The 15,769-nt window shown below is 37.5% G+C and overlaps 1 protein-coding gene and 1 long non-coding RNA gene across 11 annotated transcripts; both read right to left on the reverse strand.

Annotated features, from left to right (window-relative positions):
• Positions 1-2,722: 2,722 nt before the first annotated feature.
• On the reverse strand, positions 2,723-6,680 carry LOC131255722 (uncharacterized). 9 transcript variants are annotated; one of them, XM_058256522.1, is made up of 5 exons: positions 6,552-6,660; positions 6,434-6,458; positions 6,193-6,293; positions 4,015-4,112; positions 2,723-2,968 (listed from the first exon to the last, which is right to left on the reverse strand). In XM_058256522.1, exons 1-4 carry the CDS (start codon positions 6,633-6,635, stop codon positions 4,041-4,043), a joined length of 282 nt encoding a protein of 93 aa, XP_058112505.1. In that variant the 5' UTR covers positions 6,636-6,660; the 3' UTR covers positions 2,723-2,968; positions 4,015-4,040. The 9 variants fall into 9 exon arrangements, 2 of the variants coding, with proteins under 2 accessions (XP_058112505.1, XP_058112506.1); XR_009176315.1 differs by lacking the exons at positions 4,015-4,112; positions 6,434-6,458 and adding an exon at positions 5,944-6,036 and having other exon boundaries at positions 6,187-6,262; positions 6,552-6,680; XR_009176314.1 differs by lacking the exons at positions 4,015-4,112; positions 6,434-6,458 and adding an exon at positions 5,944-6,036 and having other exon boundaries at positions 6,187-6,294.
• Positions 6,681-6,747: 67 nt separating this feature from the next.
• Positions 6,748-12,567, reverse strand: LOC131255723 (uncharacterized). Of its 2 annotated transcripts, none has more exons than XR_009176321.1 (4): positions 12,435-12,567; positions 7,553-7,682; positions 7,137-7,168; positions 6,748-6,883 (listed from the first exon to the last, which is right to left on the reverse strand). It is a non-coding gene; the product is annotated as an uncharacterized LOC131255723 (long non-coding RNA). The 2 variants fall into 2 exon arrangements; XR_009176320.1 differs by lacking the exon at positions 12,435-12,567 and adding an exon at positions 8,149-8,323.
• Positions 12,568-15,769: the final 3,202 nt, after the last annotated feature.

The raw sequence follows: 15,769 nt of genomic DNA on the forward strand, positions 1-15,769 counted from the left end.
TATCTCAGGAGAGATTTCTTGGCAACCGACAAAGTTAACATTCATCTCGATATTGAACCTTTCACAAAATCACCTTGTGGAAGCATACCACAAATTAAACAGTTTTTTACATTTACAAATGAATCATTCCAAAGAAATTCGGGATTATGTGGACCTCCACTGTCGAGAAAATGCATTGCACCACCATCAGTAATACCAACCAAATTTGAAAATACTCAAATTCAGAGTTGGACTGAAAATTCATATGGATAGAATTTGGAGTTAGATATGGAGTAGGAACGTGAGTTCTTTTTTGTACTCTTAACATTATGGGCAAAGGGAAGGAAAAAATACAATAAATTTATAGATAAGATATTTTCATTGATTTTTTTTTTTCCTTAGCAATATTTTGCTCTAAAGCGATGACCATAAGTGGATTTAAGTTATGGTTGTTCATGGCTCCTAGCTTCTCCAAGAAATGTTTAGGTATGTATGCTGCTAGTTTGAGGTGGCTGATTTTTATTTTATTTTTTTAGCCTTGCTTTTGTTTGGATTTTTTGGCTTTTTTTTTTTTTGGTCTTTGTTTAGGATTGTAAACGGTTTTTTTCCATATCAATAAAATTACAGGTGGTGTGCTCCCACCTTTTTGTAAAGAAGAATAAATGGAAAAAAAAATGTATCCTACTTGATACGGAGAGATAAGTTATTAGCTTAATTTTCATTCTGGATGCTTGTGTCCAAGTGCTTAACCCTACACACCAGTTAGCTAGCATAAGGGAAAAGGAAGTGTTGATTGATGTATCAAATATACCCAAATTAATAGTTGTTGGTGGTGGGTTACGTATCATACTTTTTCTATCCCATTTACAATCTCACATCCATCAACTTTCGAGAGCTTTGCTAAGCCCATATGCATGTGCAGCAAAGCTCATCTACATGCCATAATGCCAGCATGGAACTATGAAGCCAAAATCCAACCATCCATCAGAAAAGTATCACCATATTCATTCCCTAGCCCAAGAATCAGGTTGATCTACTTTTAAGGGGCCACATGCTTAGTGGACCAGATTTATTTTAGGAAAACATGTAAAAGGTCTGACCAACCTAATGGATGGATTGGATCTCACACTTATATCCCATGTTGCAACATGTGTTGCCATACATGAGCTTATTGCACAGACTCGAGGGCTTAGCAAATGAGACCACTTGCAAATCATGGGCACTTTTCAAAGGGAACGTGCAAAAATAAAAGGTATTCATGCTTTTCTCGTAGCTTGGAACTCCAAATTTCACACCAACAGTAGGTTGCTTCCTTACATTTAAGAATTTATATAACTAAAGTGACAATATATATGACACCCATCCCTAGCCTAAAGATCATCAAGTGGGCCACACTTGTATTATTGAGTTTTTTTTTAAAAAAAATCATTTATAGTTTTCTACAGTATTGTCGACCTAATGAATGGATATGCATGATTTTCATGCATGGCTTTAAGGTGGGCCTACAGCACAGCTCAAACAACAGTTGAGCTCTAAGCCCACAATTTTGTGTGCCTGACATCCAGTCCCTAAATTAGGTATGCCTGAAATTTTAGGGCATAAGACAAAAATTCATCTCCATCCACAACTGAGTTGGGCCTAAACACAAGAAATAATACAAGAGGGGACACCAACCATAGGTTATACATGTGGCCTAAATGATGTGTATATTCTATCCAATCCGATCATCAAACTAGTCTAATTAGGATGAATAGATAATAATCCAAGCGTCATCTTGATCCAAAACACATGCAGACCACACGTTGTTAACATAGAAATTTTAGGCATGATTTTATATTGTTACTAAGAGTCTAGCCTACAGGAGTTGTTGCAGGTCACACAAGAAGTCTTGTATGTTTTGGTGTGAGTGCAGGGTATATGCATTTGCCCTTGGCCGGGCTACTCATATTAATATCTTAAAATGACAAAAGCACATCTCATCATACCTGTAAAACTCGTGGCTATACCACGAGGATTACTTTAAGAAAAAAGTTAGAACAACCCATTAATAGGCTGGACATACACATAGATTGAGTTGGACCACTGGCCGTTCACTCAGTTCAATGGTAACCTACCGGATGAATGGACCATTACGGTTTTCTTCCCAAATTTTTATGATGCATCTTGCTGTTACCTTTAAATCCTTCTTTGCATTTTTTCTTTGAGGTTTGAAATTGATTTTTAAATACACTACAAGAAAATTGACTTTTATAGGAGGTCAAAAACACCAGTAAAGGTCAAAAATAGTGCAGTGCAAAGCTTTATCAGTACTCAGACAAGCGCTGAAAAAAGGTGCGCTGGCAAAGGCTTTACCAGTGCTCATCATCATTTACCGGCACTTTTTCTGGCCACCGTGATCGAGTAGACTTTTCCAGTGCCCATTTTCCTTTTTCCAGTGCATCTACTAACCATCGGTAATCACTTAAAAAGTGTCTGGGAAAGCTGAAAAAGCACTAGCAAAAGTCTGTCCAAACACAGGCAAAAGTCATCTGAAGCACCGTCATTAAAAACGTCAATAAAAGTTTGTCTAAGTGTCGATAAATGCCTTCCAAAGTACAACAAAAGTTTGAGAAGCGCGGGCAAAGGTTTGAGAAGCACCGTTAAAAGCCGTGCAACCCACGGCAAAAGCCAGTAATATTTTTTTTGTTGGAACCTGTATTTTTAAATATTTGGAACCTAAAAAATGTTAGGGTACAGTTAAAAATGAATATTAAACAAAATTGTATTACTTTACAATAAAATATATAATATTTACAACAATACGTTGAAAATGGTCTTGAATACATAAAAATAAATAAAAATCCTTCACGTGGTCCACTCCCAGATTGGCTACACTGTCGAATGAAATGGAGAAGACCGAACTGGTAAACCTCTCATCAAGCCACTTCATGCATTAGCTTGTTAAACATGGATGGCACTGTTGGGCTGATCGTCTTCGCGGTCCATAGCCCTGCAATCCAATGTGTAATCAAATTACTCGATGTAGATTCTGACTCTAACAAACACTTTGAGCTAGTTGTGTAATCAAAAGAATCTAACAAGTATCCCTGCTAATAAAAAGAACAAAATAAATAAATAAACATATATTGGAGTAGCAGGAACATTGTATCAAAGAAATTGAATGGTCAAGAGAAAAAACAATATAATGATTTGGTACATGAATTCTATTTCCATTGGTTCAGGTGCCTCTGCAACATTTGTAAACTTTGGTCAGAAGAAATTGGTACAGAAAGAGAAAACATATTACAAGAGTAACCATGAAGGGGACCTTTCAATTACAAGCTAGCAAGAATCCAACAAGTATCTCTGCTAACAAAAAGAACAAAATAAATAAATAAACATATATTGGAGTAGCAGGAACATTGTATCAAAGAAATTGAATGGTCAAGAGAAAAAACAATACAATGATTTGGGACACGAGTTCTGTTTCCATTGGTTCAGGTGCCTCTGCAACATTCGTAAACCTCGGTCAGAAGAAATTGGTACAGAAAGAGAAAACAGATTACAAGTGTAACTCGGTTCATGTACAGCCCTAAATACAAGCCAAAAGTTGACCAATTTCAATTGGGTTTTCCTTGTGTTGGAAGCAGTGAAGGAGTTAACGGAATCAACAAAAGGATGATACCAAACAAAATGCCAGCAATTCCCAGAAGAAACTGAAAGTTTCACTTCAGTTTCAACAAGCCAGAAACTTGCTGGGTTGAAACTACTAATACTCTTTAAGTAAATCATCAACTTGGAATGTTTTGCCAGCTTTTTGAACATGTCAACTCAACCAAGCTTTCAGTCAGGCCACAAGCTCTTTGAACAATGTACAAAAGAAAATCTACACAGCAATATGTCAGGACTACAACACTTCTTGTTTGCATGTCATACCTTTCAAATTTTCTTTTGAATAGCTTGTCAGTAGTGTGGCAAAGCTAGGAGGTAATGATGAGTGAACAGAATCAAAGCTGTTGGTGAGTAATGGTTGCTGCGAACAAACGTGCTGCTTGCCTGTACTGGGGGAGGTCAATATACTCTTATTGAGGTGAATTTTCATATCCAGTGTCATCTCTTGGATACCCAATTTCCAATATGTTCTTCGAAGTTTCCTGGAATGGAAAAGCATTAAGAAGACAAATAAAAGGGAGGAAAAAATAGATATTTTACACTACAGTTTGGTTGATGGATTAGTTTTGTTTCGTGGCATATTGTCAAAAGAATTTGCCATGTTGGTCCAAATACAAATATAGAACAAAAATATTGCCTTATTCAAAATTTTAGTTGACAGAACATACTTTTACTCCTGTCATAAGCTTTCAAGGACTCAACAGAGTCCCTTTTCCTGGATTTACAGATTGTTCTTTTACGGTTAGGCCATGAGGATCAAACACCCATATTCTAGGACTTTTGTAAGGATGGTTGGTTTTGTATTTCCTGAAACCTGTGTTTGGAAATGATATTTAAACTGATTTTAGAAAAATACAAATATGGTAAATGTTTGGTGTTGATACCCTTATGTAGGAATGTGGGAGTTTTACCCTAATTAGGTGATTACTAAACTTTGGGAGAGTTTAAAGGAGACTCGTTGTTTTTCAGACTTTCTAGAAATGTTCCAGGTTACTTTACGTGAGAAAGTAGTATTTCAACTTTAGTGGAAAGCTTAATCTTTATAACAATGCGTGATGCATGGGGTGTAGTAACCATGCAATGGCAGGCGAATCAGTTAAGAATTACTTAAAAGGGTTTTTTCTTCTCCCAAAATCAAATTAATTGTTGATCATGAACACTTTTCTCAAACTAACCTACAAAACCAAAATATAGCACCACATTTTAAATGAGCAAACCAAAGGCTATGCAAAACAGGGAACAGGTAAAATCTGTAGTGCTGACAACACACCTACTTTCGTGCAGATTCATCATAAATTGTTACAAAACAAAGACAGTTCTTATTACAAACTTAGCAATAACAACTTTTTTTTAATAAGGCATTCATATTCTTTTTTTTTTTGTTTCTGATGCTCAAGTTAATAAGTAATGTTAGTAATGCTTTTAAGTACATGAAACAAGAATCTAATTGGATTTTTTGGGAAAAAATATCAAAAGAAAATTAAAGTTTACGAATGTTTATCACCACCGGAGGCTGGATCGTTATTGGTGGCAGAAATCCAACTTAACCATAATGTTACAAGTTCCTTGCTTTTTTTGTAGGGTGAATTTTTAACATTCTCTATCCTAATATGTTTGCGGACGGACTTGTTTGTAAATATGCAAAATGCATTGTAAGTTATTGCCTCAATTGTTTTTTGTTAGAAATATCACATTCTATACATTGAATAAGAATAATTTTACTGAAAATTTTTAGTAGATAACAAAGATAGCTGCAACTTATAGTTAATATATTGGAAATGCACATCCTACAATCACATCCCATAATTTTATTTTATTTATTATTATTATTATTTTTTTAAAGAATATACTTTTTTATATCATCAATGCATCAAAAGCTAGAAACAATAGCTAATTTCTACTTTCCAGAGAAGTTTGCGACAAAAGATCCCAGAATGAGGGACAGACTCATGTAACAAAGTTAACCCAATTTGCGCCTGCGAACAGATCCGAGTTGAATACCTTCAAGTGAAAATGATTTTTTGAGGAACTCGAATTTTCTTGATTATTGAGAAAAAGGGGCAGAATTCATCATATATATAAATAAATAAATCCTTCATCAAACACTGTATTGAATTTCACAAAAAATTTTAAAAAAAAACAAAAACAAAAACAAATTCATGGACTAGAAAGTAGAGCAGAGTAACTGATGAAATCTGTTGTTTTCCATTCCCTCATGATTCAATGTTGGTTTTTCATATCCATGTATTCATTTAATAATCTAATCGACCTACTTATTAAATAATTATTAAAAAAAGAGCTTGGTGGAAATACCTTATTTCATTAAAAAAACATTTCGGATCAATGGCAGTAGAGAGTAATTACTTCGCCTTTGCAGTTCCTCTACCTACTTGAAGATGTTTGTTGCTGTATGCATGTACTCGTCGAGTTAGAATTGAGAGAATTCAAGATGAAAATAAAATCAAGAAGCAGCGACAATGTAGGGGAGATTTCGGGGCAAAAAAGACCCATAAATCAAACATCAAATCGACGAAGCAATAGAAAAACAAGATTTACCTAAACCTGAAAATCTCCTCTTTGGCGAGTGAAGAAACTCAACATGCTCTGTCTGTCCTTTGTCTGTCTTGTGCAGCTGCAGAACCAATCGCCAACATGTGACAATCCCTTTAGGAATACCACAAGATCCACCATAGAAAAAACTCAAAATAAAAAAAATAAAAAATAAAAAATAAAAGTAAAAGAATAAAAAATTCAAAACTCCAACCAGATCCCCTATGAAGAAAATCCCGCTAGACGATGCTCTCCAAAATCGATGATTTTGCAGAATTCTGCGATCAAATGAAATAACATCAAAGTATAAACCACATAACTCAACAAAAATGAAGAAGCTGAAGTATATGGGAACAGATTGAGAGACAAACCTGTCCACTGATGACAGTGACGAACGGAAGGGCTTCCCAAAGAGTTAGCAAGGAGTTGTCGCCACTGTAGCCGCCGAGGACCATATAGGCCCTCTCGATCCTATTCACGAGGCCGATCAAGCTCTCCACAAGAAGCAGGGAAAGCGATGATGAGAGACTCCGCGAGGCCCAAGGAATCGCAGCTGATGGCAATCACAGTGGTAGCTGCAGTAGCAAAACCAAAAATGCTTCTCCCAACCAACTTGATCCAACTTCCATCCCATCCATCCATCTTAAATCCAAGTGTTCTGAAGTTGCTATCATCGGATCGGTTCTGCGAACGGACGACAAATCTGCATAATCCAGAAGAAGCAGAAGAGATCAATTTTCTCCATTTTACATTGATCCGATTATTTGGACAGAGAGATCGATGGGAATCAGAAGCTCCCTGTGAGGGTTTCAGAGATGAAGGGAAATGATTGGGGGTGGGGATACATTTTTTTAGGCAATAAATCAATAAGCAGAACTTATGAAAGAATTAAATACATTAGCAGCAACTCATAGTGCCCATCTTCAAATATCGAAATTAGGGAAATCAACGTGTACCTTCTCATCATCAAAGTCATACAGTTCAGCAGCTGCAAAAAGCTAGGAAAGGAAATATCATGACATTGAAGGTATGCTTCATTCGTAGAAAAACTAAATAAAAACAGTAAACTTCAAACTTTATGCTCATGTCAATTAAAACATAAATGAAAAGGATAATGTGAAAATTATGAATCCACATACTGTCATCCATTTTGAATTTGATAGGATCTTCTGTAAATTTCTTCATTTTTGCATCGGGCAATTGTTAAGTGTTGTTCTTTGTGAATCATCCACAACAAGACAAGGCAAGATCTTATCATGTGAGCCCAACTACAAAAAATGGTTTCACTTCATAGACTGTGATCAGTAGGCCAGAGAAATGAAGTTCACTTTTAAGCACAATCAATAACAAATTGCAATCTGCAATAGCTTACATCCAAATACACTGGTCTAGATAGAGGACAGGTGCAACTTTTCCAAATACACTGGTCTACATCAAACTGCAACAATAGATTATGTTCCAACATCCCAGCTAGTTAGATGATCCAACAACTCCCCCGCAACCTGCGAAAAAAAAAAACAGAAGAAGAAGAAGAAAAGAAAAGAAAAAAGACTTGAATTTTCTACCAGGTTTTGAGCCAATAGCTACCAAACAGTACACATCCAATATCAAGAGCTTCAATGACATATCATAAGGTATTTGAATTGGAGCTTGTTTGCTCACTCAAGGTCATTGTCATGATAAAAGCTATGGGAATGCAACTTTCCAGAACCGTAGAGAAGATGTAATCTAAAATAAAAGGATTAGAGCCTGAACTGTAGACGGAGGATGTCCTACAAATCTCCATCAGATCCAAACCCTTTTATTTTGGTAGAGGTCAGTAGGTTATTGACAAATTCATATCATATCAGCCAACATGGATCAATAATTTCAAGTGGCTGATATAACACTTAGAAGTAATATGTAAGACTTTGGAATTTTGTCTAAGTTCTATTCCATCCATTTATGACTGAAAGGAAAAGACCTTACCGTGGAGCTGATGTGCATCACATGGAAGTACCGTTTGATGTTCATAAGCTTCTCCACTTTTACATAACCGGACTTTGAGACCTGCATCAGTAGCCTGTTTGAATACAAGCTTGTGTAGATCTAATCCATGATTCTTTGTGAAATGATTCCCAACTAAATAAAACATGCAATGAGAAACCAAGATAAGAACTGCAGTTATCAATCATAGGCAGGGTCATGCACAAGATGTACACAGGCTGAGTAATAGAGAAATATATATATATATATATATATATATAAAAGGTAATATTTGCAATAAAAGGTGCCATTTGCACGCATAAAACACTCAGTAGATGACCCTAGATCATTCGTGGGTGCACCAAAATTTTAGAGGAAACGACAGCTGTAGGTTCATGCAATTTTTGCAAGAGTTCATGCTTAAAGTTCAAAAAAGGAAAATTCATTGAGGATAAAACCAACAGCTCCCTTAATACATTGCATAAAGTGAGGAGATGATAAACAAAACAAAACAGTCCATCATAAATAGCAACTAGTACACAAGTTTGACTTTTTTCTTCAAATTTGATAACTTAAAATAACCACTTACATATTTTAATCTTAAGGCTTTTTCAGATTTAGGCTTTTTCCACCATTGATCAACCATCAACTTTTGTCCAACCGTTTGCCTATCTTGACCACACATTTCTCTCAAAAATGGGCTCTAATCATTAAGTGTGGACCCTTAATTGAGATCAAGTTCGTTTTGCCACCGGTTAGGAGAATTTTCAAGATAGGCCAATCTAAATTTCGGATTACCAAGAAAATCATATACCCTGACTCTATTCAACGACCCCGACACACTGAACGAATTAGATTTAAAGAAAGATCGCCCAAAAAGGTTAAATTGGAAAAACCCAATCCAAGTGGGATGTGAAACACACCCACTCATTTTATAAAAGGGGTGTGCGTGCCCTTCTCCACTCACACACTAATACTCCTAACGTCCAAAGGAGGAGAGAGAGAAGGAGAGAGAAAGAGAAAGAGAACGAGAAGGAGAAGCCTAGGTGCCCATCATCCATATTCCTTCTCCACACATATGGTGTCTCCCTCTTGCATTAAGAGATGTCGTGATTCATGTAGAAGCTGTCTAACATCGAAATCTACCTAGGGTTTAAATCTAAGGCTAAGGTGAGAAATTCCCTTAAGCTTACACTAATTTGAGTTGATATGATTTATCTTGTTTTTGCATACTTTCATATTATTGTGATTTTCCATGCAATTGATTGATTTACCATTATCAATTATTTAACCTTTTGGAAATTATGATTAAGGTATGATTTTAATTATGCGTGATTTTTATGAATTTATGTGGGGTGATGGATACAAGCCTTGCCCTTTGCTAATTTTGAGAGTGACGCGTGCTTCCACTCTATATTGAATTAACCTTTTGCTCATCTCCCCTTATTCTTGATTAGTTAGCCTCATTGCTGCTCTTCTCTTTTATTGAGATAGCTTAATGCTACTTTTCTCCTTTATTAGGTTAGCCTTGTGCTACATCCCTTTATGGCTTGAGCATGTATCTTGGAATTCCAAAACCCTCATGTTTCGACTTATTTCTCTATTAACGCAAGTATTAAGTAGAAAATCCCACTTTCAGTGATTAATATAATACTGTGAATGTAATGCGTTACAGGTAGCGGCTCTCTTGGTCGGCACTTAATCTCGTGGGTTGATGAGTGTTGCACAATCGATGTAAGTAAATCTTTATGCGTGTCACATCACTTATCAGGATTGGATGTCACAAATAGTCTCCATGAACACATCGTGTCACGTGAATCCCTAAATCACGTTGTCGTGTCGCCTTGAAATGTTCGCATAAATTCATGTTAACGTTGGACACGCCAACGAATCTCCGTAATGTGAGAATGTGAGGCGAGTCGGAAAATTTAAACTACTTTCCACATTGTGATCATGATCGCCGAGTGTCATGGACCGCACATATTTTGCTAGGCATGCAATTCATGTAGAATGTTTGCGCATACCAATACCACTTGTATTTGTGGAGTATGAGATGTATTGGTACCCTTCTGTTATTCTTTTGAATCAGTTGATCATTGTAAACTTTAAAGGACAACCACCACTATGAGTAGGGTGTTGACCTTCTCCAATCGTGCAAATATTGCAGGTGAATTACAGGTTAATGATACGGACGATAATCACTCTATGGAAGATTCTTTCGAATAAAGAAGAAGAATAGCATCACAAATCATTTTATTTATTTTCCGCTGCAAACTTTGATAATGTAATAAGCTCCCATTAAGAGGGCATTAAAGAATTATTTGTATGCTTTTTACTCTAATGGAATAATAAATACAGTTGATTTTATTCTTGTGAATGATTACCTTCACGAATGTAACTGGATGTGATCTAAATGAAAAAAAAATTAAAAAAAAAATGTGATTTTGAAACATCCAATTTTTACATTATTAACACCCGGAATTCTCAGGCACGAGTTTATACTCGGGCCGCGAAAATTCAGAGTGTTATAACAATACCTATAACTGGTGGAATTAAGTAGTATGTTGTTTTAGTGTCATACGTGTTTCTGTATATCATATTTGTAGCATTTAGAAAAGGGTTGTGGTTGTAAATCCTTCTGATTTTTGCTGTAAACTGTGGTTACTGCAGAACACACATCAGCAATGGGAAGCTCCTCCAAGTTTTCAAAGGGGAAACTGTAGAAGATATAAAATACCAGAACTCGTAATTGAAGCTCTAAGTTGGATGGATTCCACCCAAAATAGATGAATAATCCAGGCAGTGATGCGATCACTGATTCACTGCAGGATAGTAATTTTCAATTTGTGAAGTGTAGAGCTACATTAAAGAACTACATAATGTAATATTTTTTCAGTTTACAATACTGGTATACCTTCTACATCACACAGAGGCTCTTGATCACCGTTGGATTTTCAATGTCAATGAAGGGTACTGTGTCCAACTAATTGGGGTCAGCCTTTTTATTTGTAAGACATTAGCAACAAATAACACAAATGGAGGGAAGTAATGAAGGTAAAAACCTTAAAATTAAAATAAATTGATAATTAAATATAATTTATTTCAGTGTTTTTCAAAATAAACAAACAAATAAATGGACCATTTATTTGATTAAAACTCAATGCCAATTTTGTAGATATGAAAACAATGATGAATTTTGTATTAAAATAAGAAAATGGAAGTTCTGAAAAGATGAGAAAAGGTGTGGTTTTTTTTTCATGAAAAGGACTTTGTGTTTTTTGCATCTCTCCTTTCTTGTCTTTTAAAATAGTCCCACATCAGAAATACATGGGAATATTTTAAGCTTCATAAAAGGTTGATTTTCTAGTATATAGTATTCTCGAATGCAAGCCTTAGTGTGTCTGCTCATATGTGCTTCGTAACCCTGTCAGCAGGCACATGAGTGCCTAAGGCAATTGTGGTGCGTGCATGTGGAAGGGCGCTTGAAGCACACTTTGCACTTGCTTGATCAGACTGTTGGATTGTGCCCCTGGGTCGATTAGGTGTGATCAGATGGGGTGGATCTAGAGATCATTGTAATTTGAATTGGGGAGGTGGCAGATTTCTAAATATAGCAAACCCATCAAAAAGCATCTGAAGGGGTGTGTAATGTGTGTAATTTGAAATAGGGATGTGTATCTATTCAGAGTGACTGAATATGCTCCAAAGACTCTAAGCCCCTCCCTCCCTCCTGCTCTCTCTCTCTTTGTTGTATCCTGGAGGTGGATTTGCTTAACACTATTGCAAACTGATATAATAGTATGGGGCAACCTTAAAGGTAGCAACATTGAAACATTCTTCAATCCTATCTTTTACCCTTCTTTTATCATTGTTTTTACTTTCCCTTTTTAATCATTTCCGTCTCCTTAATTCTAATTATAAAAGAAACATCTAATGAAAGACCTTATCCTCTTAGAATCTACTTATGGTTTTAGTCCCGAGCCTAGTTCATGTGCAAACGAGTCATGTCTAGAACATTCAAGACTGCATACAGTGGACCGAACAATGAAGATCACCTGACATGAGTCCACCAAACAAGTGGGTCACCACATAAAGAAACACTGGAGATTTAGATCAGAACTGACAACAGTCTAAAATTTATGTACATGTGTGGCCCACCTGACAAGTGTACCAACCTACTGTCTGCACGAGGTGATCTTCGTGGTGGGGCCACGCTGGCATATACAATTTTGGTAGATTTCCAAAGTAAAGCACTATCAAAAGCCCTACTGTTCGCTAATAAGAGTTACCTGATCCAAGCAAGAAGACCAAAAGCAGAATCCGGATGGACTGCAGGATGCGACGCAGGTCTGCTCTGAAGAGCAGCAAATGAACAACAACGGGCAGCAGATACTCCAAGACAACAGAATATACTGGGACCTCACTAGCAATGATGCTGAGGTTGGTCGTGGCGAGGGCCACCAGAGTGCTGACCAGGGCGCCGCTCAGCGCGCTCTGCACTTTCGTCCTCTCCGGCCTTCCCATCCCATTTCAAAACAAACATCTTTGAATCAAAATCTCAAAATAAAATAAGGAGAGGAGAAGTGAATCAAGACAGGATCGATGGGTGGGAAGTAGTACCAGAGGCCGAATGCACCAGCTGTGAAGAGCGACGTCCATATGATGAGCGGTGGGAATGAGATGTTGAAGTGGGTGGCTGTGATTTTCAGCCGTCGGTCGTGGGGTTTTGTGGAAGCGGTGATGAAGGGGTGGGATTTATTGGGAAGTGAAGGTTGGGACGTGGAAAGGGTGGTTGCTGAGATGGTTGGAAGGTGATGGCAGGTAAGGAGATGCGATCGTACGGATGGCGGGGCTGTGGAGAGAGGGCGAGTGGAGATGAAGAAGGTCAGCGGCGGATATTACTATTGGGGGCACTCCTTTCTTTAAATCGTGGCAACCACAAAAATCGCCTGCATACCCCAGCCATACATATTGGCCATGGTAAAAATGTGCCAATAATGCTACTTTCTTTATATATATATATATATATATATATATATATATATATATATAGAGAGAGAGAGAGAGAGAGAGAGAGCTGGGCATATCTGACCCGATCCGGTGGATCCGACCCGTTCCGAACCGAACTGACGGCCTGGATCGGTGCGGATCGAGTAGGGCCATTCAGATCCGACTTTTTTTCGGTTCGAGATCGGGTCATGGTCACTCTAGACCGATCCGATCCGAATGGGTGGATCCGGACCGATCCGATCCAACCTGATCCGAAGTGGTTCTTATCAATAATTCTACCTTTTTCCTATGGTCTGGTCCACTTAAGCTTTGGATATGCATCAATTTTGGGTTCAACCACTAAATTGATTTGGAAAAACGAATGAACAGCGTGGATAAACCAAATGCATTCACGGTGGGCCCCAACTGAGTTTAATCAGCATAATAAGAAATATTCCTTCGTGTGGTTTATTTGATCATTGGATCTGCCTAATTTTTGTTTTGATGCCTTAAAATAATATGAGAAAAGAGATAGATGGTTTGGATGTATAGATACATCATGGTGGGCCCGTCCACGGAACTGCCCGTTCGGAGCTAGGGACGGGCTGGGTAGTACGTAATCCGTGTCCTGCTGCCGTAGGCTATATGCCTATAGTTGTAGGCACGTGTCGTGCGAAGACGAGCACTGACGCTCCTTGAGCTCCGAGTTGTACGAACGGTTCAAAGGAGATCAAAGTTATATGAGCCCCACAGTGATGTATTTATTATATCTACACCGTTCATATAGTTTTAGAGATCATTATGGAGTATTATCCAAAAAATAAATCATATCCAAAGATCATCTGGACCACACCACAAATAGCAGCTGAGATTTTTCCAGTGTGGTCCACTTGATAGTCAGATCTATCTTATTTTTTGTCTCTAGCCTTAAAACGAGTTCGCCAAATGGATGGACGGTTTGGATATAACACATATCCCATGATATGATTTATAGCCTGAACCTACAAAACTTGTTATCGTCAAAGCGTGCACAACACATTACAGTTGCCGTGCACAGCACGTTGATAGCTATAACGCCTCGAGCTCCGACTTGTACGAACGGCTCAAATGAAATCATCGTTACATGGGCCCCACATGATGTATTTATTATATCCATACCGTTTATCCATTTTTCTTGATCATTTTGGATCATTTGGAAAAAAATGAATCATATCTAAAGCTCAAATGGACCACACCAAAAATAGCAACAAGGATAATGATTTTCACCGTTAAAAAAGTTGATCCAAATCACACCCAACCCGATACGACTCGGTTTCCTTGACCGAGTCGGACTCGGTTCGGTTCAGGCCAACCGTATGTCGGATCCGTCTACCTTATCCGACGGTTGATAGAAAGGTTCGCACATAATGACGTGCGAACCGGTGCGTAACTGAGCGTTCCTATATATATATATATATATATATATATATAGAGAGAGAGAGAGAGAGAGAGAGAGAGAGAGAGAGAGATGGTACTAAGAGGTCGAGTTGTGTGGGCCCCACCGTGATCTGTGTCAAACATCTACCCTATCAGTCAAATGCACCATTCCATGGTGGGCCACGAGCTTAAAAATCAAGTCCATGCATGACTTGGGTGGGCCACACCACATACAACAATTGAGAGGGGTTATTTTCCTATTAAAACATTCATAATGCTTTATTAGGCCCACTGAGACGTGATTCACAAATCCATCTCATCCATTGTATGTGTCCCACTTGGATGAGGGGAGAGACCAAGTTTCAGCCGCATCTAAAACTAAGGTAGGCCCCACCAAATGATTTTATGTTTTAGGCATGTCCTCACATGATTTTAGATGGTATGGCCCACCTAAACTCTATTTGAGGCTGATTTTTGGGATATACCATAAACTAAAGGGGATCCATCATATAGGCGGTGTAGTAGATGTTCGACACACATAACGGCGGGGCCCACATAGCTCGACCTCATGGGAAGTTCCCATGAGGTCAACCCCATAGTACCATTTCCATATATATATATATATATATATATATATATATATATATATATATATATATATGTGGATCAAAAACACAGTTGGGATCAAGAGATATCAACTGAGATAGGGTAAGTCATGACTCATCTAATCCCTTCTGCCCCTCCATAAATTTTTTTTTTTTTTTTTAAAAAAAAAAAAAAAAAAAGGAATGTATCCTTCATGCAATTCCTCTCAAAAAATTCCCAAAAAAAAAAGAAGATAAAAGAGGGTGGAGAGTTTATCCTCAATTTGTTCGTATGGCCCACTTTTGGACAATCAAAGCCATTCACGGTATTCCAGGCACTATCTTAACTACAGAATTAGAGGAGGTGATCAGATTCTCTCTACTTGATAGTAGTTAGGTAGACCTTTGGATGTAGATTATCCATTTTCAGCTTTGCATGGAGGTCTCAAGATCGCGTAAACAGTCAAATCCTGCAGACCCACCCATTTGCACCATTCATCATTAATATTGGACCAAACAGAATGGCTAGATTAGCTTGGATCGAAATGTCCACCAAAATAGGCTAGATCATTGTAAACCTAATTCAATTAGGTCATTTGTTTACTCATGGAAATGAAAATTAGACTTATCAATAG

Source organism: Magnolia sinica, chromosome 9 (assembly GCF_029962835.1).
Source record: "Magnolia sinica isolate HGM2019 chromosome 9, MsV1, whole genome shotgun sequence".
Classification (NCBI taxonomy): Eukaryota; Viridiplantae; Streptophyta; class Magnoliopsida; order Magnoliales; family Magnoliaceae; genus Magnolia; species Magnolia sinica.

Excerpts from the sequence above, each read along its gene's own strand:
- LOC131255722 (XM_058256522.1), bottom strand. The coding sequence starts at position 6,635 with ATGGTCCTCGGCGGCTACAGTGGCGACAACTCCTTGCTAACTCTTTGG. Across the intron at positions 6,459-6,551 it reads TCACTGTCATCAGTGGACAG|AATTCTGCAAAATCATCGAT; the intron begins GTTTGTCTCTCA and ends ATTTGATCGCAG. Across the intron at positions 6,294-6,433 it reads TGCAAAATCATCGATTTTGG|GATTGTCACATGTTGGCGAT; the intron begins AGAGCATCGTCT and ends TATTCCTAAAGG.